The sequence below is a fragment of the Corapipo altera genome, unplaced genomic scaffold (genome assembly GCF_003945725.1).
Source record: "Corapipo altera isolate COAL_440 unplaced genomic scaffold, ASM394572v1 62, whole genome shotgun sequence".
NCBI classification, from domain to species: Eukaryota; Metazoa; Chordata; class Aves; order Passeriformes; family Pipridae; genus Corapipo; species Corapipo altera.
The window spans coordinates 10,653,240-10,680,273 of NW_020884894.1; the positions used below are offsets into that span (position 1 = coordinate 10,653,240).

At 51.9% G+C, this 27,034-nt stretch overlaps 1 protein-coding gene across 5 annotated transcripts in view; it reads right to left on the reverse strand.

Annotated features, from left to right (window-relative positions):
- Positions 1–1,230: 1,230 nt before the first annotated feature.
- PLEKHG4 (pleckstrin homology and RhoGEF domain containing G4) overlaps positions 1,231–27,034 on the reverse strand; it is an 83,463-nt gene continuing 57,659 nt past the window's right edge. The window contains exons 14-24 of one of the 5 annotated variants that reach the window (XM_027646516.1): positions 11,812–12,755; positions 9,896–10,145; positions 9,082–9,171; positions 8,443–8,751; positions 7,472–7,642; positions 6,778–6,991; positions 6,063–6,179; positions 5,710–5,976; positions 4,930–5,123; positions 4,299–4,374; positions 1,231–3,085 (exon numbers count right to left, since the gene is read on the reverse strand). In XM_027646516.1, coding sequence (XP_027502317.1) covers positions 4,333–4,374; positions 4,930–5,123; positions 5,710–5,976; positions 6,063–6,179; positions 6,778–6,991; positions 7,472–7,642; positions 8,443–8,751; positions 9,082–9,171; positions 9,896–10,145; positions 11,812–12,755 — 2,598 coding nt within the window. In that variant the 3' untranslated portion in view covers positions 1,231–3,085; positions 4,299–4,332. Of the gene's footprint in view, positions 3,086–4,298; positions 4,375–4,929; positions 5,127–5,709; positions 5,977–6,062; positions 6,180–6,777; positions 6,992–7,471; positions 7,643–8,442; positions 8,752–9,081; positions 9,172–9,895; positions 10,146–11,811; positions 12,756–27,034 lie in introns of all 5 variants that reach the window. The other 4 variants (XM_027646515.1, XM_027646519.1, XM_027646517.1 and 1 more) reach the window with 4 other exon arrangements.

The following is a 27,034-nucleotide window of genomic DNA, read 5'->3' on the forward strand; positions in this document are numbered from 1 at the left end:
TTTTTTCTTTTTTTTTCTTTTTTTTTCTTTTTTTTTAAATGGCATTGTCTCAAAAATGGATTGGTCCACTGTCTGCACATCTTTAGCAAAAAGAAAAATTCCCCTTCTCTTCTGATTTTTTTTTTTTTTTAACGGCAGGACCAGCAAAGTCGATTAGTCCAGCTGAAAAACACCCCACCTGCCCCCTCTGCTGGTGCCTCTGCTCCGAGGCTGAACAATGTTTTCCAAAGCTGCAGGGGTGTGGAGGAACACAGGGGATGCTTAGAGAGGGCCCTCTCCCTCCACAGCCACATCCATCTGTCAGGTCTATGAAGTATTTCAATCACCAGAAATCGAGAGGGCTCAAAACTCCCCTGTCCTGGGAATATCCCACATTCCACCCAACCAGCCCTCCTGAATTCCCCATCCCTGGAAGTGTTGGATGGGGTTTTGGAGCAACCTGGGCTAGTGGAAGGTGTCCCTGCCCATGGCAGGGGGTTGGAATGAGATGGTCTTTAAGGTCCCTTCCAATTCAAACCATTCCAGGATTTTATGGCTCTAACACCTGAAAGGCCAGCCTGGGAACTGGGGTATAAACTGGGTAGGGCCAAGCACAATGCCATAACTCACTAGCAGAGAGAGTCGTGTTCCTGGGAAGGGTGGATTTCCCAGCAGTCCATTGAGCCTCTCAAGCTTATTTAGGGAAAATGCCATGAGGGATTGTCCACAGGAGGTGTCCTGAGTGTCACAGAGCAGCGTGGGATCACAGCTTTTCACTGTCAGATTTTATCAGTACCCAGGGTTAGTAACAGGGGAAAAAAGGGACAGAGACTGTCACTTGTAGAAGGGTAATAGCTGGAAAAAGTATTGAAAAATATCAATTTTGACAAAGATTTTAAGGGATGGTGCTGAACACCTCTGGATTAGGAGCTTATTTGTTGTGGTTGCACCTTTTCAAAAATGCATCATCTAATCTGGGATTCCTGACACACAGTCCAGACTCTGTGGAAGTCAAGGAAGGCAATGGGAAAAGTTCTATTTATGTCAATAAAAGCAAACTTTTTTCATATTGTTTGGGTGACAGATATGAAATGGAGGGGGAAAAAAAGTTTTATGTACTTTTCAGTATTAAAATGAGAGGCAGCACCAGCCTCACCCCAACAACCTGTTGGGTTGGGTTAGAGAAACATTGCTTCACTCTGCCCCCAGTACTCTGAAGCTGAAACCATGACACAATGCAAACAAGAGCCATACAAAGAAAATAACCTTTATTAAATCAATCCAACCCTGAAAAAACAGTATCAGGTAAACAACTTTCCAGCAATGCAGAAACCTTTGAAACTGAGAAATTCAGGAAATTTCATGTCCCTCTTGTTGCATCAGTAAATTCTCTCCCTCTCACAACATCAGCTATTGCTGTCTTGACAGCTCAAAAACCTTGCATTAACCCAGCAATTATCTCAAAACAGTAATTTGTAAAATATTCCCTGTGTAACTGTTTCACACCCAATTTTGTGCAAAGGTGTCCAACTGCGTTCTCTTCGCTGTTTGAAAAAAGAACAAGGTTTTAAAAAAACATCCAGCTTATTAAAAATAAACAAGTGTTTTATATACAGTACAGGAATTTCCAAACCTGAAGGCACACTGTCTCCAGGGCGGCTGTGGGGTGTGACACCCCAGACTGCAGCACTGCACGGCCGAGGGGAGAAAACTGCAGTTTATTAAATAAAGCACTGCTCCATCTTCCTCCTCAGGCCAAATGTGACACTCCTCTCACACCTGGGGGAGCCTGATTTATAGCCCTGCATAAACCAGGAAGTAAACAGGAGCTTGGCAGCAAATAACTACTGTTTCCAAAAATGCTAATTTTCATTTCCTCCAAGAACAGGGAGGGTGTCCCGGCCTCGCAGTGAGAGTTGGGTGTTACTCGTGACTAAGCCACCCTGGAACACAGGGCACGTTTAGCCTCCAGTTATACTGTGTTACTTCAAACAACATGCACTTAAGGTTCAGCATTATAATCAACACTTTCCACTCCAAACCTGTTGGTCTCGGATGCCAGCACCATCCAAAGCTCCTCAAACAAGCCATGACCGTGCGACTGAAGTACCAGGAGAGGGGCTGAGTCAGAAGTGAAGCAAGCAGCCAGTCACCCCAAAACCAGGGGCTCAGCCAGGACAAGGCACAACAGAGCCTGAACAGAGCCTCTGGGACCTGGCCCAGCAGTGAGAGAGAGACTTGCACTGAGACAGCAGCTACAAGGGCCAAGTGGCTTAAATCAGAGCCAGGAACTTTGGTGGCCTGTGCCTCCCGACCTCCACCAGAACCTCTTTCCCTGCTGGCTGCTCCAAACTCCTCAGCCTGCCTTGGCCTCCCACTGGCATCAGGGGAGTCTCCACCTGGGAAATCTTCCCCTTTTCTGGCAGCTGTGCTGAGGATTTCGAGGTTCAGCTGGCAGTTGGTTAGTGCAGAGAGGGCACAGGGAGAGTGGCAGAGCTGCGAGATGGTTATGACAGAGATTAGCTCAGCACTGAGGCACTGGAAGAACCATCTGAAGAAACAATTCACTACAACAACGAAACTGCTTTTATTAAAACAGAAGTGTTAAGCCAAGAAAATAAATTATTGCTATAATAGACATATTTAGAACATAAGGAAGGACGTTACATCTTGAGTCCAGGTCAATATAACCCTGAAATAGAAAGTTACACTACTTTTCTTAAATACCTCAGTTTCATTTCATGCCCTTCCAAAAACTTTATAAAATGTGCAGCTTACACAACAAATAGTAACAGAGTTACTGGTAACAAAAATCTGTACAGCTCTTAGCTTTAAAAATAATACATTTTTTTTTCTCCAAACTGTTATGTTACTTATAAATATAGGGGCAACAAGTTTTGAATGCCCAAGGTCCCATCCAACACCAAAGCTATTAAGTGTAGTTGACAGAAACCTTCTTGGGACTTCCCCCCAGGCAGAGGTCAGGTTTTGGGCTGTTTGAAAGAGCCTGAGTACGGGCCAAAAAAAAATCTTCATGGGTGAAGACTGTCTCCTTCTGCTGGTCAGAGGCCTGGGGTCTTCAGGGAGTTTGAAATGGCAATCAAACCTGGAACACAGCACCGTGCAATGGGTTAGACAGGCTGCACTCCCGTGAGGTGGCAGGAGCCCACAGGTCCCTCTGTCCTCGCCAGCAGTGACTTTGCAAAATGCTTGAAAACCACCATTTGTCCGAGCTCAGTTTTGGTGGGGAAAGAATGTTTTACTGGAAGAGCCTTGCAGGAGAAACATGGCTCTTCCCCCATGTGGAGATCTGCCTCTGTGCCTCGGGACTTGCCCAAAGCCTATGTGGGCCAGCAAACCTGCGGCTTCTGTGGTCACTCCAAAAGTCTTGTCTGTGACCCCCCAGCAGGGGCTCTGGATGTTAAATTTGCACCTTGGCTAGTTCTGTTCAGCTGATTATGAACACCTGCAGATCACAAGCCACGGGCCTGTGTATGTGTAACACCCCCATGGTGCCAAACCTACAAGCCATCTGCCACCCTGTGCCTCCATCACTCAAGCCCTAATCCTGCCTCTGGTGTTTGCACCCCTCTGCTCCTTGTGGAAAGGGAGGCTCAGCCCTAAGGACAGAGAGGAGAGCTGAGCCAGGAGCAGGTTGCTTTGAGTGGCCCCTGATGTGACATTCCAAGGGCTGCCACCCACATGACAGAAGCCCTGCTTGGCTTCAAGTCCTGTCAGGGTTCACCCTTCCTCAGATCAACAGCGATTTCCTCAGACAAGGCATGCTCCCAAATCACTAAGTACAGGAGCAACATCTGGTAGCTCCCTCAGGACATCCTGACCATAGCCCAGCAGGTTCCTCTGCCTGACCTGCAGTTTTCTTTGGAGGTTCAAAGGGAACTGTGGGATAAATCCAGCTTGGGGAGAATACTGTGGACTGCCCAGGGCAGTTCAGAGGGACTAAGAGCAGGATTTTGGCAAACAGCCACCAGAAACAGATTAGTGGTTAGACAGGAGGGCAGCATTCAGAGGAAAGCAGCTCATCTGAACACTGGTGACTAGATGGTGCTCAAGCCTCTACTCCCTGAAAGAGATTTTGGTTGTTCTGCTTCTGCAAGGCAGATGGATCAGACTGGTTGTTCCAAGTGTCGGCTCCATGGGAGCTGATCTTCTCATGGATCAGAACCTCAGAGACCAGTCAGGAATGCATGGGGAAAACTCACCAAGAAGCAGAGGGTGAGGTTCCCCTGACTCAGAGCTACTGACAAACCTGACCAGCCCTCAGAGCTGCTGGAAAATCCCCTTCAGGGGCTACTTACAACAACTCCACTTCCTGAGGCGGGGCCGAGGGGCTCACACTACTCTTGAGTGACTTTTGGTGACCTGGCCTGCTTTCTGCAGAGGAGAGAAGCCAGCATTAGTACAGGGTTAGAGGACAACAGCATCAGGACACGATCTAGTGAGAAGGCAAGCAGCTGAGAACTCTCAAGAACGTAAGAGGAGACACACTGACATCTCAGAGCAACAGGCTCCTGCTCCTCCATCTCATTGCTCCCCAAAAAAGGCCCAAACCTCCCAGGAAAGGAGCTTGGCAGCATCTGCAGCAGAGCTCCAGCCATCCCAGGAGGTAACATGTACCCCAGCCCGTGACAGCATTATAGTTCCTGTTTGTGCAGCATCCCCTCCTTGTGCAGCCTCCAGCACTGCAGGTCCTTTCCAGCTCATCTCCTCGGGGATCTTGGCCACCGCAGGGGTGGCTCCCGCACCAGGGGGGCTCTTGCCTGCCCCAGAGGAGCCAAGTCTCTGCAAGGGGAAATGTCACTTCCCCACAGTGACCCCGAGCCCAAAAGCAGCATCTTCGGTGCCCCCGTGAGAGGCAGTGGCTGGAACAGGGGAGGCAGTTGCAGGAACAGGTAAAGTGAAGACAGTGTTTTGGCTGCTTGCACTTACTGCAGAAATGTACTGGCTGTTTGTGAACCTGGGTCTCCCCTCCACTGCAGAGCTGTGCTGTGGGCCTATGGGCACGTAGGGGGGCGAGCCCATGTCTTCACAGAAGCTCTCTTGTGGGACGTTGGAGACACAGCCGCTGTCGGAGCCGCTGGAGCCAGTGGCTGACATGCAGTGCGATGACTCTGAGCTCTCTGTTGCTGGGGAAAGAGAGGAAGGTCACTCTGATAACCATGAATTTGGGCTGCATATGACCTCTGCCACATACACTTGATTATGTACCTGTTTGCAGAGGCACTGGCCACACAAGCCCACAGATCAGCCACACTCCTGTCTGGGCCTCTTTAAAACCCCAGGCAACAAAACAACACAAGGAAATTGAGTCATAATGATGCTGGAGATTGGTATGGGCTGGCCAGGGAAGTTCACACAAGGGAAGCCAAGGGGTCATTGGACCAGGCTGATGAGGGCAAGGGACAGAGTGCTTCATACCAGAGGGGCAGAGACATGAGTCCCCAAGGCCACAGCAGCACCAGTACTCAGCACCAAGGCTGCCACAGGTATGGCTGCAGCTCAGCGGGCACCTTATAATCCCTGTGTCTGAGCTAACTCCCCCTGTGGAAGCTGAAACAGAGCTGGCATGGAAGGGCAGGGCTCTCATGCTCTGGTCTGGGGCACTGCTGTGACCCCAAAAGCCTGGTCTGACTGCACAGTAGTGCAGAGCAAGGTGAGGGGACGAGCCCACCCCTCCCGGGTGCCGCAGAGCAGCGGGACCGCACGTACTCAGGGATGGTTGGCTGCTCGTCTCGTGCTCCAGCTCATCCTCCTCAATGCAGGTGCCGATGTCAAAGGGGCATCTGGGGGGCAGGACTTCTGGCAGCAGAGCCTGGTTCACATACATGTGGAGGTTGAGGGGGCCCAGCAGGGAAGAGGAGGAGGAAGGGTTGTATGCAGTGTGGGTGCTGCCAGCAGAGAGCTGTGCTTGCGTCCTTTTGAATGGGTTGGAATGGTCAAACTGAGACACTGCGATCGATGCTCTGGTCCTGGCACCTGCCAGAAAATATTAAAAAAAGGCCCTGAGAACCAGTCCTGCCTGGCTCACACAAAGCAAGGTGGAAGGCACAGCTGGCACCTACCTCTGCCTTTCATGATGTAATCGATAGCACGATCATTGATAGCTGCCTCACTGGGTTTGATGTCCAGGAATGGTTTGTTACCCACACCCATGGAGACCATCTCCTGCATACGGATTTCTGGAGAGGAAGAGACCCACAGCCACATTATGAGGTTGATCCTCCCCTCCCCACAGGCATTACATAGTTCCAGGATAGAGCACTCCTGAGCTTGGTTGCTCCTGAACTGCTGAGATTGGATCTGTTCTCCCCTTGCTCCCCAGCCCTGCAGAGTCTCCAGGAACAAGCAATCATGCCCTGCTCTGGCCAAGCAGCTCAGTGCCATGCCACCTAGCAGAGTCCTGCCAAGCGGGAAGCCTGGGGGGGGAGAGGAGGGACTCAGCCAGCCTGATTCAGGCAGCTCCCACTCCAGTAGTGGCCTAGATCACAGGGAGAGCAGAGAGTCTTTCAGGGGCACAGCCCGTGCTCACTGGGCAGAGAACCCTGTGCTCCTATCTCCCATTTCTCTCATGGAGTCCAGGTGTGTGTCTACAGTCACACAGAGCTTGGACTAGTTGAGTTCCCTGGGGATGTGGGGCAGGGAAGGGACATGCCCAGCCAAGGCCAGCACATGCTCCTGAGGCTGCATGCCAGCACACAGCTGCTTGCTGCACAGAGCTGCCTGGGAACAGGCTCCAAACCTACTCAGGACAGCACGAGCTGAACAGGGCTCCCGCACCTTTTGCGGCACAGACGCCCCAGGGAGGAATCACACCTTTATTGCGGGCTGCCTGCTGCCACAGGATCTTGGCAATGTCACTGGTCCAAGCCTGCTTAGTCTCAGCTGAGCTGGCCTGGAGGATGTAGGTGTCGCTGGACTTCCGCCTCCGGAACCAGATCTCAAAGCGCAGGCCGCTGTCTCCAGAGTTCTCCGTCAGACCAATGTCTGCAGTCTGAGGAAGAGGAAAAGCAAAGCATCAACCACGCTGCACCAGGAGCAGAAAGGGCAAACTCTGCCTGAACCCTGTGCCAGAGCTACCTCCAACTTGGCATACCAATGGGAAAGAGCCTGAGGTTCTGTTGGGAGCAGATACGACCTGGACACAGCTGAGCAGACACAGCTCAGGCAATTCCCAGTGCTTCAATCCAGAGTTAGCACCACTTCCCTGCCACACACACACACTGCCTTTCCCTCACACTCCCTGGCCCTCAGAAAATGCTGGCCCCGCATCTCACAGCACAGAGAGGGCCTAGGCATTAATGTGTGAAGTATTCACTTCTAGATTCACAGTATGGCTTGGAGAAGGCTTAGAAGTGGTGGGAGCAGCTCTTCTGCTGAAGGTGCTCCTGGCTTCCCATTTCAGAGGCAAGTCCATGGGGAAACCAGCCATGGACACCTCCCACACGAGAGGGTGTGGCAGACCTGCCCTTACCTTGAAGGAGCACTTGTAGATATACACATCAAAGCCACCCTGGATCTTCTTGGGCTTGCTGAAGAGGATCAGATCCTCAAAGAGGAAGACGTGTCGCTGGCACTTCCTACGGCCCAGCCAGATGGTGAACTCGTCCTGACGCACCAGCTGCCCCTGCTCCTTCAGGTTTACCTGGACACAGAGGACATATAGTGAGACTCCAGTAGGATGATCCAGGCAGCCCTACACCTTGACTTGGAGAACAGGGTCCTATATGGCTGTGGCCCAGGTGGTGAAGAAGTGGCAGCTACCTGGCATCTTAGGACTCTTGAAGAGGTGGGGCTGCAAGGCATTGCTAGAACCACATCAGGCTGAAACAACTGGCTCCAAGCTCAGAGGAGAGCTGCTCCTTTCTCCCAGGCATAACTCACAGATGACCCTCTTCTGTCACCCTGTGCAGATCTGTGACAAACCTCAGGGGTGGCAACTGCAGGTAGCAGCCAGAGCTTTGTCTTGGGGAGGAAATTAATCCCATCAACAGCCAGGAACACATCTGGGTCCTCAGTTCCTCCTGTCCCAGACTGATCATCCTCCACCCTGAGCCCTGGGGTTTCTGCACTTTGCATGACTCTCCTTCAAGTCCCACCTAGATGATTTTGCCCTACCCCTGGCATCAGCATCAGCTTGAATTCCTTCTTGCAAACTGCCTGACCCTCTTTTCACCAGCTCAGAAGAGATGAAAGGCCCAAAGCAACCTGCAGTACAGCATGTGCAAGGGCTGCCAGGCTGCCTCCCATCACTGGTGAGCACCTGGTAGTGTGCTTATGACAAGCAGCTCACCCCACTCAGGTAACAGCACCCCGTCCGTCTGTCCTGACAGATCAAGGAGACCTCCAAGCCCCACTGTTCCCTTGCCCCATGCTTCAGTGTCCTGCTAGGCTGTACTGGCACACAGCACCCTGAGCACTGTGGGAATCTGAGGGGAGGCTCACCATACAATCCAAAGACCCCAAGCCTAGAGAAGGGGAAGAAGTGTGGCTCTGCCCCCCTGGGCAGGGGAGGACACCGGAACGTACGTCACAGTCACGGATGGCATCCATGGCCAGCAGGTCATTTCCATGCCGGAGCTGAAACTTCACCATCTCCTCAGCCGCACGGAGATAGCCCAGCTCCTGCTCCTGAGCCTCGCTGCACTCCTTGATCAGGTCCTTCAGGAGCAGGGCATATTTGCTCATCCGCTGGATGGGTTTCAGCAGGTAGGAGGCCAGGTCCATCTTATCCCCCAGCTGCACCTGCTTCAACTGAGAAATGCAGCAGAGTGAAGGCAGCAGCTTCCCTGTGCCCCCAGGCAGGCACTGACACCCACAGCTCTCCTGACTGGGGTACTCAGAGAAAACGAGTCCTCTTGGGGAAATGCAAGGCCACAGGATCAACACTGCTGTGTGCTGGGCTCCTTTCCAAAGCCCTCACTGCCCTTCTGCCCTGTCCCCCCCATACTCCTGTGCAGAGACATGCCAGGGAAGCAGAGGCAGCACTGAGCCCACCTCAGGAAGGAAAGCTGGGTTTGTTTAAACAGATTTGTTTAGGACCCAACCACCCTGAGCAATCATGATGCAGGCAGAGGAACTTACCTTGAAGAAGGTATTCCCATGGCTGGCCAGCAGCGAGTCTGACTTCGGTTTGTTCTTACTATACAATGCATACATTCCAAACTGGTCCTTCTGCAGAAGAGATCCATCCTCGTGTGAGACCCACACACCCAGGACACAGTGACAGCCATGCCCCTGGAAGGTTACTCTAGTACTACTTCTGCCTCTCCCAGGCTGCACCAGAGCCTCCTACGATATTGGGAATGACTTTGCTCCAAGCTCATTAAGAGCCAGGGAACGTACTTGTCTTTGTACTCCTACAGTAGCCAGGACTCTTTAATCCACTCTCCTGTCATCCCTTGCCCCTTTCATACCCCGATAGTAACCTGGTAGCAGAAAACATGCATGGGGCAGCTGACCTTAAGACCTGTGCCCTATGCTTCTGTCCAGCAGCCCTTTTCTCCCAGAGCAGCAGGTCTGTACCTCTCTGGTCACTGAAGTCATTCCCCCCTTATACCACAGACAGAAGATGGGTATGGGATGCCCCTGCAGAAGCAGGTGGGCTTCACAGAGTAGACATTTCGCTTCCCTGGAAGTGTCTCTTAGTAGCAAAGAGCAACAGGAAAGTCAAAGAGCACCTGCTGCCACCTGAGCTCAGCCTCACACAGCCATCCCAGTCCAACCTAGCATTTGAGCTGGAAGGGGACAAACTAACCCAGCACAAGGCAGTCCTCCCCCTCCCAAAAAGGGCCAGAGCCCACTAACATACCAAATACATGGGCACTGCTGGGCTCAGGAGCCAAGCACATGTCTGGGGGAGCCCGACCCCGGGGGGAAGGTGCTGATGATGCCTTACGTGTCGCAGGAAGCAGTGGCTGACCCGCAGGGGGTGGTTACAGCAGCTCTCCAGCTCCCGCAGGAAGTATTGGCTGTGGAAGTCATAGAGTTTCTCCAGGTTGCCAAAGATGACGCTGCGCTTCCCGCGCAGGTCCTGGGGGAGGTCGAGGCGCTCCATCTCTGGGAAGTAGCTGTCGATGATGTAGCGCAGAGACCTCACGTATTCCCGCTCCGTGGTCACCATCTCGTCGATGATGTGCCGCAGTTTGCTGCAACAGCAAACACACAGCCTTGGAGGGACCCAGGCTGCTGCAGGGCCATGGCAGCCAGAGTGCCTGCAGAGCACTGCACTACCTCTACAGAGACCCAGCAAGAGATGAGATGATCCCTTAGCACAGTCCGAGCTCATAATAACAACTATCTGTGATAGCTCTGACCCTGAGCGCTGACAGGACCCAAGGGAATGGCATGAAGCTGTGTCAGGAGAGGTTTAGGCCGGATATTAGGAAAAGGTTCTTCACCCAGAGGGTGGTCAGGCAGTGGAACAGGTTCCCCAGGGAAGCATTCACAGCACTAAGCCTGACAGAGTTCAAGAAGCATTCGGACAACGCTCTCAGGAACATGGGGGGGATTCTTGGAGTTGTTCAACGCAGAGTCAGGAGCTGGACTCAATTATCCCTGTGAGTCCCTTCCAACTTGGGATATTCTGTGATTCTAAGAAACCCTGTCAGCTTTCCTGTTCAGAGAGAGCAAGCCTCAGGCTGGCTGTGATCCTGATCCAAGCTCAGCAGGGCAGACATCCCTTGTCCTCGTAAAAGCAAGAGCAGGAAACAAACCGTGTAACACCTCATCAGCAAACAGCAGTTCCTAGCATGGGCTGCTTCACACGCCTAATGATGCCTCTTAGGTACTCGAGGTTGCCACTGAGAGGCAGTGTAGCACCAAACATAACTCCTCCAACATGTCCCTGCCTCCCCTGCCTCTCAGCTTTTCCCCAAGCCAACTCCTCTGGTTGTTCAGAGGACAGCACAGCAGGGTTGCCTCAGCACCCACGGATGGGTAGGTTCCTGCTGCTCATTCCCTGCCATAAGCTTCCCTAGATATCCCTAGGATATTAGAGCCCCCTTCCAGAAGATTTCACTGTCCCAGCCATCTCACTCAGAGCAGTAACAGTGGTCCCCTTGCATCCAGCACTCATTTCTCATCTCTGCCATTAATTTTTAGTTTTATTTTAACCTTTTCCAATGACAGCAGCTGAAAGATCTGCCTGGAGACCCTCTATCAGGAACAGCTCACATCCCTGGTCTCTCCACAGCTTAAGCACATTGAAGTATGGCAACAAATTTGAGACCATCAAGGACAGAGAAGGAAAAGAAGAGCACAAAAGCCAGCTGTTGGACATCCAGAAATTTCAACCCCAAAGAACAAACACAAAGACTCTCTTACCTGTGCAGCTACCGTTACAAGGTGCTGGAAATGCCTCCCTATCAGTCTGGGTCCAGCACTGCCCAAAAGTATGTGGGACAATGCACTATGTTTCTGCTCCCCCACTGCACCTGTACCCTTGTTTTGTGAGGTGCCTGAATAGTGTTTCTGCAACCCCTCATCCTCCAATGCCAGCAAGGTTGAGAGACTCCCTCTCCTGGGACTCCTGCCTGGGAACTGCTCCTTCCCCTCTGAGAGGAATCATGCTGGGAGGAAAGAGCAACAGATCCCATTTCTCTGCCTCCCCACCGAGAGAGGTGCCAGGCTATGTGGGGACATCCCTGTGTGCTTGCTCAGCACCACACACGTGTGCAGGAACCATGGAGACACAGCTCTAGCCATCCACCCCATACTCAGTGCTCACAGTAACCAGTTCTACAGAGCTCCCCACATCTCTGCTGGCTGCCTTTTCACCACCCTGAGAGAGCACCAAACGTCCCAGCCACTTACCTGCCCCAGCTCTTGGCTTCCGAGGCGGAGAGGCAGCCCCTGTGTCCCTCGAGCAGGCAGTCTGCAGCCCAGCTGTGAGCCGCCGGCTGCCGCAGCGCGAACGTCCTGTCCACCAGCTCGGTGCTGCTCACCTCCAGCCCCTTGATGAAGACGCCGGTGTTGCCGTACCTGACCGGCTCGCTCCTCTGGCAGCTCGACCACAGGCTCTCCCCGCAAGGGAGGTCAAAGCTTTGGGCCTTCCGGAGCACCCTCCTGGGAGGCAGCTTCCCAGGGACTGGAGTGGATGCAGAGGGTGGCTTCACCTCCGAGGTTTCTGATATGCTCTCGAGGTTTGGCTGTTCTTCAGGCAGCTTTGGAGACTTACAGGCCCCGCTGGCAAAAAAAACTCTGCTCGAGTGAGGGCCAGGGCTGAGGGCAGTTTGGCTGGCAACTTCTTCCCCAGCACCGACATCACCGGGGCAGCTCAGGGAGGGCGAGGGAACTTTCTCCTTAGTCCACTCCAGAGAGCAGTTGGACTTGCTGTAACAGTGGGATGCGCTGTAAGTCCTGTCCCAGTGGGACCTGGAGGTGGCTCCCTCGGAGTGCCTCCAGTGGAACAGACTCCCAGCCTCGCTGCCAGCCTGGGGCTGCTCCCCAGCAGCTGGGCTGCGGTCTGACAGCAGAGACTTCCTTGTTCTCAAGGCTGCTTCGAGTTTCTTTTCAAAAACCAGCTTGGTCTCCTGACATTTAGACCACGCAAATTTCCACTGCTTGAGCCCCTTGTCACTCTTCAGCTCACAGGCCAAGTCCTTCATCTCCTGGAAGCGGGCAGTGCTGATGTCGGGGTGCTGCCCCTTGTAACTCTCCAGGCACTTGATCACATCTGCACAGTGCTCGGGGGAGCTGCAGTCCTCCATGCTGACACAGGCAAGGTGTCGCATCCCTTCCAAGGCCCACTCGTACGCCTGCAGAGTGAGAACAAAAAGCAGCAGCCGGTCAGAGGGACTCAGCGAAGAATAACCCTAATTCCAGTGCCTGAAGACAAGAGAAAGGATCAGTGTGTGGCCATCACAGTTCCAGTGTGAGGGGGGGGCTGCTATTGTCAATGGGGCTTAACAATTCAGCAAAACAAACAGCCCCTTATGCAAAGGGCTTCAGCTGTGCTGGCTGCTCTGCCACAGCCCCACCTCCCCACCAGGTCCCAGTGGCGCTGGCACCCACACTGCTGGGCACGTTTGTCCTCTCTGGGCTGGGGGGCCCAGGGGAAGCTGCTGCTAAGACTGTAGGAATTCACACCTCAGTGTGATCCTGCTCAGTATGAAACCTGGAGCTCTCCCTCCCCCTTTGCCCAGCCACTCTTACCACTGCCACGCAGGACAAGGTCAAGGGGGCACCAGTAAGCTGCAGGGAATGGGACTGCTGCTCCCCACCCTATTTCCCTGGAGCTGACAGCACAGAAGTCTGGAGCTGCACCAGAGCTGGGGTCTGTGGATCACCCCAAGTGCTCTGACCCATCCTTGCAGCAAGGAGGAATCTGAGACTGTGCAGCTTGAACATTTTCTATGCCTGCTGGCACCCACGTGGTGAACTGTGCCCTGCCTACCTGCCTGGCTCTGCTTGCCACTGCACTACATGCTTGTGCTGGTTAGTTGAATACTGAGCTCAGCAGTTCATTTCTAATATTCCAGGAATGCTGGAAGCAGCTTCATGGGGCTTAACTCCAGCAGTGGTGCATAAAACAGTGCCTTGCTGAAACAGCTCTGCCACATCAGTCAACCAAGAGGAGTGGGACAAAACACGGTCCAATGGGACAGACACAAGGGAAGAGTGAGTGCCTTAACCATGGCAGGAGAGGGGCTAATGAAGCATCGAGCACCAAGTCCTGTCTGTCATTGATCAAAATCAGAAGACGAGCAAACATCTGACAGGCTCATTAGCCATCTCTCCATAAAGCAGGGATGATGACAAGGTTTAATGATAGAGTAAGATGTGACCAGTTTCCACAGGCCTGGTCAGGGAACTTTACTATTCATCAGTGAACACACAGAGTTATTTGTTAAGATCAGATGCACAAGGCAAGGCAAACACCCAGGACAGGGTTGCCTGGCATCTTCCACCAACTGCCCACACTAGTGGATGTACAGAAACACCACCAGCTGCTCTTGAAGTGAACCAGACCATCTCTAGCACTTGACCTGTCAGGCCTTGTGTACCTGCAGAAAAACAACACATGTTTTAGTGCCAGGAACAAAGTGACCAGCTTTTACATTTTCCGCTTCCTGAGCAGTCTTACTGTGACAATCTTTACTCAGAGAGCTAAAGCACTCTGAGTGTCTCACTCAAGACACCAAGAAAATCCACCCAAGTTTTATGCAAGCAGACAATGCACCCCTATCAGGTACATGGTGGTCAAACAGAGCAGGAACTAGGCTCACTCTGTTGGAGACAGAGGGAGGCAGGGCAGAAGGTATTTCATTCACATGCTGCCCAGTCCCTGGATAAGGATGGCTATGAGAGCCTCCTCGTAGTTGCTGTTTGTACAAGAGCTAAATGCCAGCACAGCCTGTAGCCTGCAGACCGAGCAGAGTCACTCCAGGGACAGATTCCATCAGAGTTCCCAGAGCCATCCACATTGCTCTTTTGAGCTGCAGCTGCACGGTGTGCGTGCAGCCAGAGCCATTACTCACAGGGAGCTCCTTCAGAAACACCAGCAGCTGCTCAGGGAAAAGGCTTCTCAGCCCCACTGAGCCACAGCACAGAGACATCGGAAAGAGCAGCAACCCCCTCTCCTGCCATCGCCCTGCCTTGCAAAGTAACAGAGCCCTGACCCACCTCTCTCTTGATCCGTGCATAGCGAAGCTGAAATCTTCCCAACCATGTCTGGAACCAGGCAGGAAGGAACCTGTACCTTGGCTTTTGATCTTTATAGGAAAGTCGTTACTGAAACTCTCAATTAAAGGATTAAAGACAAATGTGCTTCCTGCATATGCAGGGCTGACCCATCCTGCAACAGGCTGGTCCTGCCAGGCTGCCCAGGAGAGGCAGGGGCTCTTGGAGACGTGCTGTAAGGAAGAGGCAGGGACTTCACTGGAGCATGGTGCAACCCTCAAGCCCATCACCTTGTGCTGGTCCCTGATCATTTCACCATGGACAAGGCTTGCAGCACATCAAGGACAGAAGTTCCTGGAGTCTGTTGGATTTGGCATCACTGCAGTGCCATCTGCAAATATCGGCCAAGAGAAGCCGCTCAGCCCTGGCTCAGGGCACGTTGCCAGCAGTGCACAGAAAGCCTTCCAGGGGTCCTGGACCCTCACCTGAGCCACCACTCAAACATTACATCTTCCCAACTCAAACTTATTACAAACCCACCAGATTCCTTTCCTACTCATGGTTCAGTGATCTCTAAGACACCTTCTGGGTAGTCAAAACAGGGGACAGACACTGTGCATCTCAGATATGCCAGAAGGGGCAATTTCAGGAGGGTGACTAACTCTGCTGTGAGAAAGTTTCTTTCTGAATCTGAAGTGACTGCACGGGGGAGCTGAGACAGGGGTGATGAAAAGTCAAGACTGATCCTGATGGGAGCAATAATCCTGCTGTGGGTATGATGACTGGAGCACAGCAACAGGGCAGACCAAGTCCCTCTCCCTTCTCAGCAATGTCCTGGGACTGCAAGCCCCCCATCTCCCTTGCTTTCTACAGCTCAGAGCAGAGAAAGCAGCACAACAGCAGGGACCACTGCCAAGGATAGCAAGAAAGAAACCAACACAATCCCACGAGCCCTGATCCAGCCTGTGTGCAGCTCCTGCAGGCAGGCTGTGCTCCACTCTGCCATTGGTCACTGAGGCACAACTGGTCACTGGTCTTTGTGGCAAGAAACAACCACACAGCTCCCCATTTAATCACACCTCCTCTCACCACCACTCTGTTCACTCTCAGTGCCTTAACTTCAGCTGTGAGCTTGAAGAGCAAAATGAGGCTGGTTTGCAGCAAAAGAGGCAAAACTGTGGCAGCCAAAAGAGGTCAAAGCATCACAGGTCCTGTTGCGAACTAAACCAAGCACTTCCCAGCTTTAGGTTGCTTTGAGAAGTGACTCCTGCTCACAACACTGATGTGTCCCCTGCCACAGGCTGCTGCACACACACAGTTATCAGGGACCCGTGGTAGAGACTGCCTTGTATGCTGACAGTTCAGAAAGCCCACAGTTAAAAAGCCATTTTACATCAAAATATACTGAAAGCAAAATTACCCAGGCTAAAACCTTACTTTTGTAAGAACTGTCAGCTGGTAAACAATGACAAGCCTGTTTCTCTGCTAACTCAGAGACCAAGTAGCTACAGCAGAAAGTGGTTGGCTCACCACTCATTTGGATTGCTTTGGGCTTTCCTCAGGCTCCCATGCACCAATACAGTACCCATAAAGAAAGGAGCAGGGAAAGAGCAAGACTTCAGGATCTCCAGATGTCCCCTTGGCAAGTCTATTAATTGGTTAAAAACAGACCTCATTGTACCTTCCCATCTGTCCAGAGGGGGTCCATACCCTGGCTGTGCCCAGATCTGTGCTGTACATTATCAGGCCCTACAGCCAGACTTGAGGCAGGGACACTGCTTCAGTGCATCATCTCAGCTATTCAGAAGCAAATACTGCAAACCTAAATACCAGATTGGGGATCCCTGGTAACCAGAGACAAGGCAGAGGGGGAAGGGGTCACGCTTCACATGAGAACTACTGAAGTGTGCAGAGAACACCCCGACTGGGCACAGGTCAGATCCCCTTTCTTTCACAGTGCAAAACACAGGGAGAGAAAACATCCCAACCGACCCCAAATTCAAGCAAAATGCAAAGCAAGCTGCTACCCGACACACAGGAGCTATGGAGAAAACAGCCATCCCTCCTAGACATTGCCATGCTTTTTCCACATCTCACTTCTAGCAAGGTCTGTGGCTCCAGGAGCAGGCAGAAACATTGGACACACAAGAAACCACGTAATTGCAGAGCACAAGCATTTCAGCAAAGCCACCAAGTTAGAAGTAACCCCCTCTCTATGCAGAGATTCGCTGTTGCTCTCTTCCCCACCCTGTAGTACTCGACTTTTCCAAACTGCATCTGAAGCCCTGCCTGGGATTCATTAGCAGCAGAAACCAAACTAATCAGAACTGTATCCTGATGTAGCTGGTAGAGATGTAACTGTAGGGATGCAGCTGGTAAAAGCTCAGCTTTAAAGATGAAAGGACTTATGCTCTTGAAATGAAAAGCTAAACCATTTCTGAGTTGCTGTGTAGCTCACAGGGCCTCCCCTCCTCTCTCCAAGGGAGGACAGACTACTGAAATCATCAGTTTGCCTAAAATTAGCTGCTAAGGGAAACAAACTTTAAATCCTGTATTTGCATTTCTGGCAGCTACCAAGTGCCAGCTGTTGTACAAACACCACGGGAGGGCAGAGGATGAGAGACCAGCACAAAGTACAAACTCCTTGGATTTAAGGATATGAAAGGACAAAAAGCAGTAACCACAGCTGGGCAGGAGAGAAGAACAAGGGGTCAGGGAAGCAGCACCTGTCAGGGTTAGTCTGGGCACGCCACAGCTCAAGCACCATCAAAGGCTGCTCATTAGAGCAACTTGCTTGGACATCCATTTGCAGCAGCACTCAGGACGAACACCAACAGAGCTCAAAAATCCCTTCATTTGCCCTCTGGGCAGTCAGGCATGACAAGTCCAGGAGAGCCTAATTACAGGAGAAGATAATTGGATAAAGTAGGATTGCACATGATTTCTGCTCTGTTGACGACAGCACGAGGACCCGAAGGGCAGACGTGGCTCGTTGTGCCGGTGCCGTGCAGGACACGCTCACCCCTCCCTAACTGCTGCCACTGCCAGGCCACACCGAGGGCTGCCCCTCAGGAACAGGGTGACTCACCTGCTGAATCACAAGCAGAGACAGTAACCCCTCCTTCAGTGCAACTCAGAGCTTCCACGGGGCACCCTGTGCCAGCTTCGCTACATCTCTGTGCACAGACACACATGTACACATACATGACACACGTGTGGGTGTTTATAGGTGTGTGTATGTACAAAATGACTCCCTGGGTAGCTGGGCAGCCAGTGCCAGATTTGTCCTCCTCACAGCTTCCCTGGCTACACAGCTGCAGAAAATCTCCCAACAGCCAACAACATGCAGCTTTCCCTCAGTGCTCCCTTTTTGCTCCTTGGACAGATTCTGTACTGATTTTTCTCCCCGTTTTTCTGTCTCACCATACGGATTTTCTCAACATTTAAAAGCTTCCAAGTCCAGAAGACCAGGGGCCAAGTTTGCTCCCAGTAAAATCAGAAACTTTAATGTTTGCCTTTGCTTCAAACCAGCCTTTTCACATTTGAGGCACTGCCCATTTTTTCAGTAGCTTTGTGCACCCACAGCAAAGCTTTTCTGACAAGGAAATTCTGCTCACAACCCCTTCTTGCAGAACAAGGGCAGATGCTGTCTCACTGACTCGGTATTATCCTCTCTCCTTTCTGATGCTTCATCATTTATAAACCCAACTGCATGCTGAAATCTGCTTTGGCAGATTGCTGTCCTCCTCTTCAGCTGCCCCCAGCAACTGGAATCTGGTGCCTGGTCCTTCATTTGGCTACACCAGTCACTGCAGAGTCATGAAACCAAGTGAAAACTGACTTGAAAGAAGCTGTATGTGTTGAGCTGAGCAAGCAGAAGGTCTGAAGGAGTGAGTGTGTGTGTTTGTGGATGTACAACTGCTGCCTAGGGGAGGAAAAGGACAGCACATTTTCAGGCTTCTTTTAGTGAAGGGGATAACTCCCCTCCTTTGGAGAGGGCCAAGAGCCTCATGTTTACCAGCCAGATCAAGTCACAGTGAGATGTGTGAGTCACCCAAGCTGGCAACTCGCACAACAGCAACAAATTACCCCCCGTTCAGAGACTAATGTCACCTCCAGAGGTTTTTTGCATGCTTTGCTTTTGCATCTGTCCCGACAGCCGCATCATCAGGCCGCACAAACACCCCTCTGTAACAGCACCCTGCAGGCCAGCGAGGACAGACTGCACTGTGGTGGGTGTCTCCCCTCTGCCCTGCACTGGCTCCCTTTTAATGAGGTTCTCTGTGCTCAGCCGGGGATTGCAAAACCTCCAGAATGCCCTTGGGCCTGGATAGGGAAGTGCAGATGCTTTCTCTGTAGCCTCCAATTCACATCCTTTCCCTTGTGACAAGCTGAGCCAAACTCTGCTTAACTACTCCACGATGCATTGGGATCTGGGATCTCTCTGCACTGCACTGTAGGTGCCTGTGTCGTGGGGGATGTGGAGCTGAAGCTGAACCCAAACACCCAGCACATCTGCTGGGCCCCTCTTCTCCAGGGGAGCTGACAAGACTGGAAACTGCTCCCCAGTTTAGGATCACACCAAGATGTACACGGAGGGTGCAAAGCCCCACAGAGCTGCCAGAGGAGCCAGGTCAGAGGCAGCGGGCGCCTGGGAGAACCCTGTCCATATGTCCAGGGCTTTGATATGCAGATGGAGCCATTGTGAGCTTCAGTCCCATCTGTACACTGAGGGGAGCTTCATGTCCAGATTGCCTGAACAGATCTATTTAACTCCCGTGACTAAAGGGAATTGCAGTCTCCCGGAGGATCCCAGCATCCAGACGGATGCCAGCACACAAACATTCAGAAAATCTGTCACCCTGTGCCACTTCCATCCCAAGATCAGAGGGGGGAAAAAAGCACCAAATCCAACATTCTGTACACATGCACGAGGCTGGGCCCAGCTGAGGGAAGATCTCTGCTGGCATCAGATCTCACACCTCAAGCACTACACCCTCCCCTCACAGCTTAGCTGCAACTCGAGCAGGGAAATTCCTAAACCTGCTGGGAGGAAATGCTGTTTCCCTGCCGTGGCTGACTGACTGGCTCCCAGTGTTGTGATCCTGCAGGAGATTTGAACCCACCTGACAGGAGTGCCAGACTTTCAGAAAACTGTCAGCTTATGCTCCTGGCAGCCAAAGACACTGAGGAATTTTTACACAGAGGTGCTCGGGCAATCAAGGCTAAGGTGGTTTCACCATGTCAAGCACTGCCCCCTGCATACATCCAGTGGCAGAACATGCTGGTACTCCTGGGATTGGGGAAGGCACATGAGGAGCAAGCACCCTACATCCCAAAAGATGCTTCACACCAGCTGGCTCCCTCAGACTGCTTCCCGCTGTGTCCTCCACCAAGGAGGAGGATTCAGCCAGCACAGAAGGAGGGAGAAGGACCCCAGACAGACAGAGTAAGGCTTTGTCCCCCTGCACAGGCCACAGACAGACCACACAGGCCTCATAAGGCACTAAAGAGAGTCTGAGGTGCTGGGACAGGTGCTCAAAAGCTTCTCAACTCAAGAACTTCTCAATTTCAAATTGTGCTTGGATTCAGCATGTGAAAAAAACCTAATTAATTCACTGCTGCTGCCCTGTAACACTGAGAGACAAAGGAGTCTCACACCTGTGTTGTGCAACCAGAAAGTAGCACTGACTGCTGGTGCCAACTATTTAGCTTTTACCTCCTGCCACAGAGTTTGCCAGAGCTATGGGCACTGCTGTGCTGCCCATTTGGCAACACAGTTATTGGTGAAACACAGGAGAAAATAGCCTGGGCACCACTAGAGCTAGCAGTGAATTACTAGAGAACTTGTAAGACAGAACAGTTTCCAAATCACTGATTTTGCAAGACAGAAAAATACAGGGGAGCTGTAGCAGGTCAGATGTAAGTGTTCAGGACTTTTTGTCTGTGCAAGAGGGCTATCTCTAACTCCAAGGCAGAGCAGAAGCTTTCTAATACATGAATATACTCTGATAGGAAAGTAAACACGAGAAGCTTATTAACCTTGCAAGAAGATTTCTCCAGCAAAAACACGGCAGGAAGGAGAAGGGAGAGATTTCACACATTAACCTTGCATGAACTCTGCCAGAGGATCCATTTTCCACCCCCAGGGCTCATTCCCCCAACTGCTTCAGGCTGTGCATGAAAAAGGACACCTCTGAAACGGGAGAGCAAATCAGACTAGATGTCTGTCTAGGGGCACGACTTTACAGGCACAACTGAGGAAGGAGAGAGAGAAGACAGAAGGAGATGAGACAGCTGCTGTCAGACAATGCTGAAGCCAGACAACAGTGGCTTCCCCTAAAACAGTTTTACAGCATCAGGAAGGCACTGTAAATATTCCTCTCTTGTGCCTCTTGAACCTCTCTTCATCATCCTTAGAACTTGTACCAGTAACCAGATGAAAACTGTTATTTGGGAGTGTTGTGCAGCCCTTCCCCAGAAAAGCAAAGCCCATCTCTCACAGAGGTAGAGAGAGAACAGCACGTGTTAAGCCTCTCCCAGAGACTTCATTATAAACCACAGCAAAGCTTCGTTTGCTCTGAGGTGCTGGGGGGCAAAGCCACGTTCTGACCTGTGCAGGACTGCTGGTGAGGGACCAGCATCCTGGCACAGCGACCTGTGTCTCTGTTTACAACAAGAATGCTACAGTAAAGACATGTCAAATGCCTCTTTTTCCACTTTAGTGCTAAGTTCTACTCTGCACTTCCCCAAGCACATCCCCAGAGCAGGGAATCCTAGCACCCTTTCAGTAAAATTACCTCTCAAACTGTGCCAAATAGCCTGTTATAGAAAAATCACACTTTTAGCTTGCAGCCACCAGGATCTTTTCTGGTTTCCCAAAGACCAGCATTCACAACCCTTCTTTTCTTCCCAAAAGCTAAGCAAAAAGAAATATAAAGGATTTATCATCTGGAGAGGACTTGATTTGGTTTTATCCTCAAAATTATCATCTGTTACATTATATCTGGTACATCATCAGAAACGAAACAGCAGAAAACAAGGTAATCAGCAGGTCTCTGTTCCGAAACTTCTGGGGAGAAGTGAGACATAAGGACATCTGTGGAAGGCAGCTTATTTATCATGCTCTGGATTTCTGCTGTCACAGCTAAGATCAGATCCAGCTCTGGTAGCTGGGAACGCTGTGCCAGCAGGTCTCAATCACTCGGGGGGCAGCAACCCAGCAAACCTTGGAGCAGTTCAGGAGAGCAGCCCCCTCCTGCGCTGCCCACAACATCTGACAGAAGTCCGGGCAGGCTGAGAGGTACCACCTGCCCTGCACCTACATCCCGCTCGCCTGCAGCCCCCACAGCAACTTCCAGCTGCAGGTAAATTATGCCCACCAAAATGATCATGCAAGAGTCTCTAATAAAGAGAAAGAGGGACAGCACAACCCTGGGTTTCAGAGGGACCGTGCAAAGACGCCCAGAGCCCACAGGGCTCTGTCTGAGCGCACAAAAGCTGCACACAAAGCAATCTGATTCATGCTGGATGCATACAGACACGCACAGGCAACCCAGTGAAAAGCCTTCTCTACATTGTTTCCAAACAATCCCAATCCAGCTCACACGTCAGCCGGGGCACCACACACTTGGTACTTACAAGGGGGTTTGCTGGGTCCGTCTGCTGCCGGAGCCAGGACGGGGTGGATGCAACTCGGAGGGAAGGTGCATGGAGATGTGCAGAGAGGCTCTCCTGCAGCGGGGCCAGAGGGATGGGAAGAAGGGCCCCAGCCCCTCTTCGGGCCCCAGAGCAGCAACACTTGTTCACGGGATGGAGCGCAAAAAGGCTGGCATTCCTACAGCAGCAAGGACAATGGGGAGGGATGAGGAGGCACTGCCATAATCAAATGCAGGCCAGCTGGCCCTCCCCCAGGAAGGGCAGGCACCTCCTTCACTTGCCAAGGGCTTTGTTTTCTAAGCCACAAAGAACAAAGTGACTGAGGAGGAGAGCCAGAGGAGGAGGAGAGCAGAGGAGAACCCGCTGTGGGGGCAGAACCACACGTGAGCACAGGTAACCCACTCCCAGAGAGATGAAAACACAGAAGACAGAGAGGTTGGGTAACACTCTGCCCTCTCCAAGCACAGTTCAGAAGCAGCAGCTCCTTGTGTGCAGCAGAGAAAAGCCAAAGATGACCGAGGAACAAGAATCAGCACAGGCTGATGGTCAGGGGTCCTTTAGGGGAAGATATCCAAGGGATCTCAGACAGAGAGCACCACTGAAGGAATGGCTTGTGGAACAGAGCCCAAAGAAATCCCACCATGGGCCACCCTACCACTTCTGAACCAGCCTCACTCCACCAGTCCTGAGCAGTGGGACTCTGAACAGCTTCACTCAGAAAGCAAATACAAATCAAGGGCTCAAGCTGCAAGAGGCTCCCAGGCTATGGCAGGGCAATGACCACACGTCCCCTGAGCACCAACAGAGCACCATCTTGCACAACATCCTGACAAGCAGGAAAAAGCCCCTGGAGCTGCCTCAGGCCCTCCAGTAATGATACAGGCAGTTCAGCTCTGGGCACCACATCACCACAGGGTATGCAGGTGCTGAGCCAGTGTGATGGGACGCTGCCCTTTCTGGTTGGGTCAGTGCTTTCTTCCACAGTGACTTCTGCCAGCAAGGATCATGCACCTTTGCTCCCAACCTTCAGCAGGACTGATTGTCATCCCAGGGCTGGCAGAGACCATGCTCTGTGCTCTGGCTCACTGGACAGTGCAAGGAGGGTGCTGCAGTCCCAACAGGGCACACGGCTCTCACATGGGCCATTTCAAACCTGCCATCCAGGTAACCTGCACTTTGCTTTTGGTAAAGGCAAGAGTGTGGGATATAGGAGTGATCTGAGAAATAATTTCACCCAAAGAAAGCTTGAGAAAGGAAAAAACGTGAAGATTAAGGAGACAGCAAGGAGAGGGAAACCTGCTGTGGCTGCTCCTGGCCTTGATGGTGTACCTATGGCAGTGTTACTGTGAAGCCAGGATAGACAGCAGGAGAGAAGGGTACTGGGGACTGTCCTTGCAGGCCCCCCAGAACAAAACAGACATCAGTGCTTTTGGTACATCATACACACCCTTGCTTGCTCAGCTTCCCAGTTCTCCCCCAAAGCGCTGTGTGGTGCCAGATCCCAGTGCAGTCTTGGAATTGGGGTAAACAAGGGACAGCAGCCAGACCAGGCTTGAAGCCACAGGAAGATGGCAGGTCCCCGAATATGCCCACACTGACTTTGTGGTACTGAAAAACAATCCTCCAGCCCACAGTCAGAGGTGGGGAAGGCAGCTTCCTTCTCCGCTCCTCCTGCCTCAGCCCAGCCATCATCCAGCCCCTGTCAGGCACCAAGGGCTCCTGCCACAAAGGAAGCGAGGACAAATGGAAACATCCAGCTTGGCACCAGCCATGGCTCTGGGGAGGGAACCCTGCCAGCCCATGTGTAAGCTCCATGTGGTCTGGCCCAGCTCAGCCTGCCTCCTCACAGGGAGCTCTGACAGGCCTTCAGGAACTGCCAAGCAGTGAAAAAACACAGTAGAGCATCTTGACAGGCCATATGGGGTTGTGTTGTCCTGTTCCATGGTCTGTCCTGCAGCCACAAGCAGTGTCCTACAAAACACTCGCCCACCACACGCAGAAGGACCAGCACAACAGAGCCTCCCATTCCCAGGAGGCAGTGAGGTACGTGAGGGATGAATGCCACGATCCCTGTGGTGGGAGCTCCATTCCCTTGGTGCATGCTGAGATGTTTGAGAGCTGAGCTTGCCAGCTCATTACCATAGTGTACATTGCTTACGCATCCTCGGGCTTCTTCCCCAAATCCTGGGGTTTGGCACACTGCAGGCTCCTTACAAGAAGGAAAATCGAGGACATTGCTTATTGTAGACTCCTGCTGTTGATATCCCCTCAGACATTAGGGAAGAGAGAAGGGAGCTAGACACACACTGACAAGATCGCTGCGGGAAGGTCAAAGCAGCTCAGCATCAGGAGAGAGTGAAATCAGTTTAGATAAAATCTGCTTACCCCCCACCTCCCAGACCACGCCACTGAATTTGCTTTGGGAAGGCAGAAAGTGTTCTGGAGATCAAAATCATACTGAAAGAACTTTCATACTACGCAGCAATTCCTGCCCTGGTCCTACAGCTGCAGGATGTATCCCCCTGCACTCCTGGTTTCGGTTGGCCGCTGGCTCACAATACACACATGGTATATTTATACCACCAGCATTGTTTATAGTTCTACTGAAACCAGTGAGATCAAAATCCTCCTTCCTCCCTAAGCCAGGTGCTCTTCCTCCACACCAAAGCAGTGTGCAAACACACCATGCCACCATCCTTCCATTTTCACTGGGGCAGTGCAGCATGAAAGGCACAACCCACAGTTTTCATCCACCAAAAAGAAGCTGTCATGCTCTCAGAAAAGAAATGGGTCTCTGCTGGGGTCTGTGTAGTATTTGTGCCCCTAGGAATGGCCCAGGCTTTTTGACAGGCTTTGAAGCTGTAGAGGAACACACTGCTGTTGAGGCAGGTCCAACTACCCTGAGCCCAAGAGCTACCACCCTGATGTAGATACCACGCCTGAACAGTGCATGGAGCAGCCTGGAGAAGAGGAGGCTCCTGAGAGACCTTAGAGCACCTTCCAGCACCTGAAGAGAGTTGGAGAGGGACTTTTGACAAAAGTACGGAATGACAGGGGAAGGGGAATGACTTCAAACTGCCAGAGGGCAGGGTTAGGTTGGATATTAGGAAGAAATTCTTCCCTGTGAGGGTGCTGAGGCCCTGGCACAGGTTGCCCAGAGAAGCTGTGGCTGCCCCATCCCTGGAAGAGTTCAAGGCCAGGTTGGATGAGGCCCTGAGCAACCTGGTCTAGTGGGTGGCATCCCTGCCTATGGCAGGGGAGTTAGAACCAGATGATTCCTTTAAGGTCCCTTCCAGCCCAAACCATTCTATGGTTCTATGATCATGTGCTACAGTACACATATGTGCTCCAGAGACTTCCAGCTTTGGTTGGGTGGGTTCTTACAGGACCAATGTTTGGCCTGACCACAGAATTGCCAATATGCCAAGATAGGCTTGTTGCTTTGTGTGTCTCAGGTTCTCAGAAGAAACAGGATAAACCCCACCCTTCTCGGGATCCTTCCCAGGATCTCCTGTGATGGCAAGGCATGTTCAGGGACCAGAGCAGCCCCTGAATGCCTGTGTTCAGTGAGGAAGCAGAGCACAGGTTCTTGCCATTCTCCTATGGCACAGGAAGCACTTTTCTTTCCATTTAGGGGGGAAAAAAATTACACATTCTCACAGCAAGACGGTCCCCCACCTGCACAGCAAACTGCAGAGATGAGCCAGAGCAGACCTGCAGAGCATCACCAAACAAACTCAATCCTCACATGCCCTGACAGCAATGTTCCAGGCTGCCTTCTCCACTTTCCTGCCTCACACAGGATGCTTCTCCATGTTTTCATGTTTAGCTGAATTTCCTCCCCCCTCCCCTGAGCACTTCTGGCTGCCAAGGCAGCTCAGAGACAGCAACTAAGTGGCACCTACATCTGGTACAGCTTAACTTTTAGTGTCTATTCTTTCTGGAATTTGAGAACTTCAATACCCAATGTTTGTACAAGTGTGGAATAAATGAAGCACAGGCTCCCTGGCCTTCTGTTGCTTGCCAAAGCTGTATTTTAAAATGCACTTAGAAAATCCTACTGCTTATTCATCTGCAACTTTAGAAATTAAAGAACATCAAACCCAACTGCAGGTCTGCTGAAGGTCTGCATTTGCATTAAATCAAGCTGGTGAAGTCAGGCACTCAGTCACCACACGCATTCTCTCCTCCTGCTTCCCAGATGCCTGGGACGACCCAGTCCCCTTGTTCCCTCAGCCACACTTCCCAGCACCCCATTCTGGTACTCCATCTCCTCAAGCAGGCCTCCACAGGGGAGGAGTTGGGCTGTATTCACCCCTGAAGAGCAGGGTGCTAATCCTGGTGGGCCAACAGGCTGAATTTTCCAGTGTGTAAGGATACAGCATGAACAAAATGCAGGCAGCCCACCCTGGTATGGTGGCCAAGACTGGACGTGACCAACCAGTCTTTTGGCCCTTGTCATCACTGCCATGATCCTTCTGTCCACTGGGGCCATGAAAGGGATCTAAAAGCTCCAGCTCAGACAACAGCAAACCTCTGTGTTTAACAGATGTGGACATTTTCTGAAATACACCCCCTCGCCTTCTTCCACACACTGACTTGAAAATAATCATTGCTGACACATGAGCGTGAGGGAACTTTTGCAGGTTATAGATCCAGCTCCCTATTGGAGCAAACACTCCACACCCTTCATACAAAACCCAGCTCTGGACTGAGTCCAAGCAGGCTTTTTACACCCTCTTCTGTGCAGCAGATG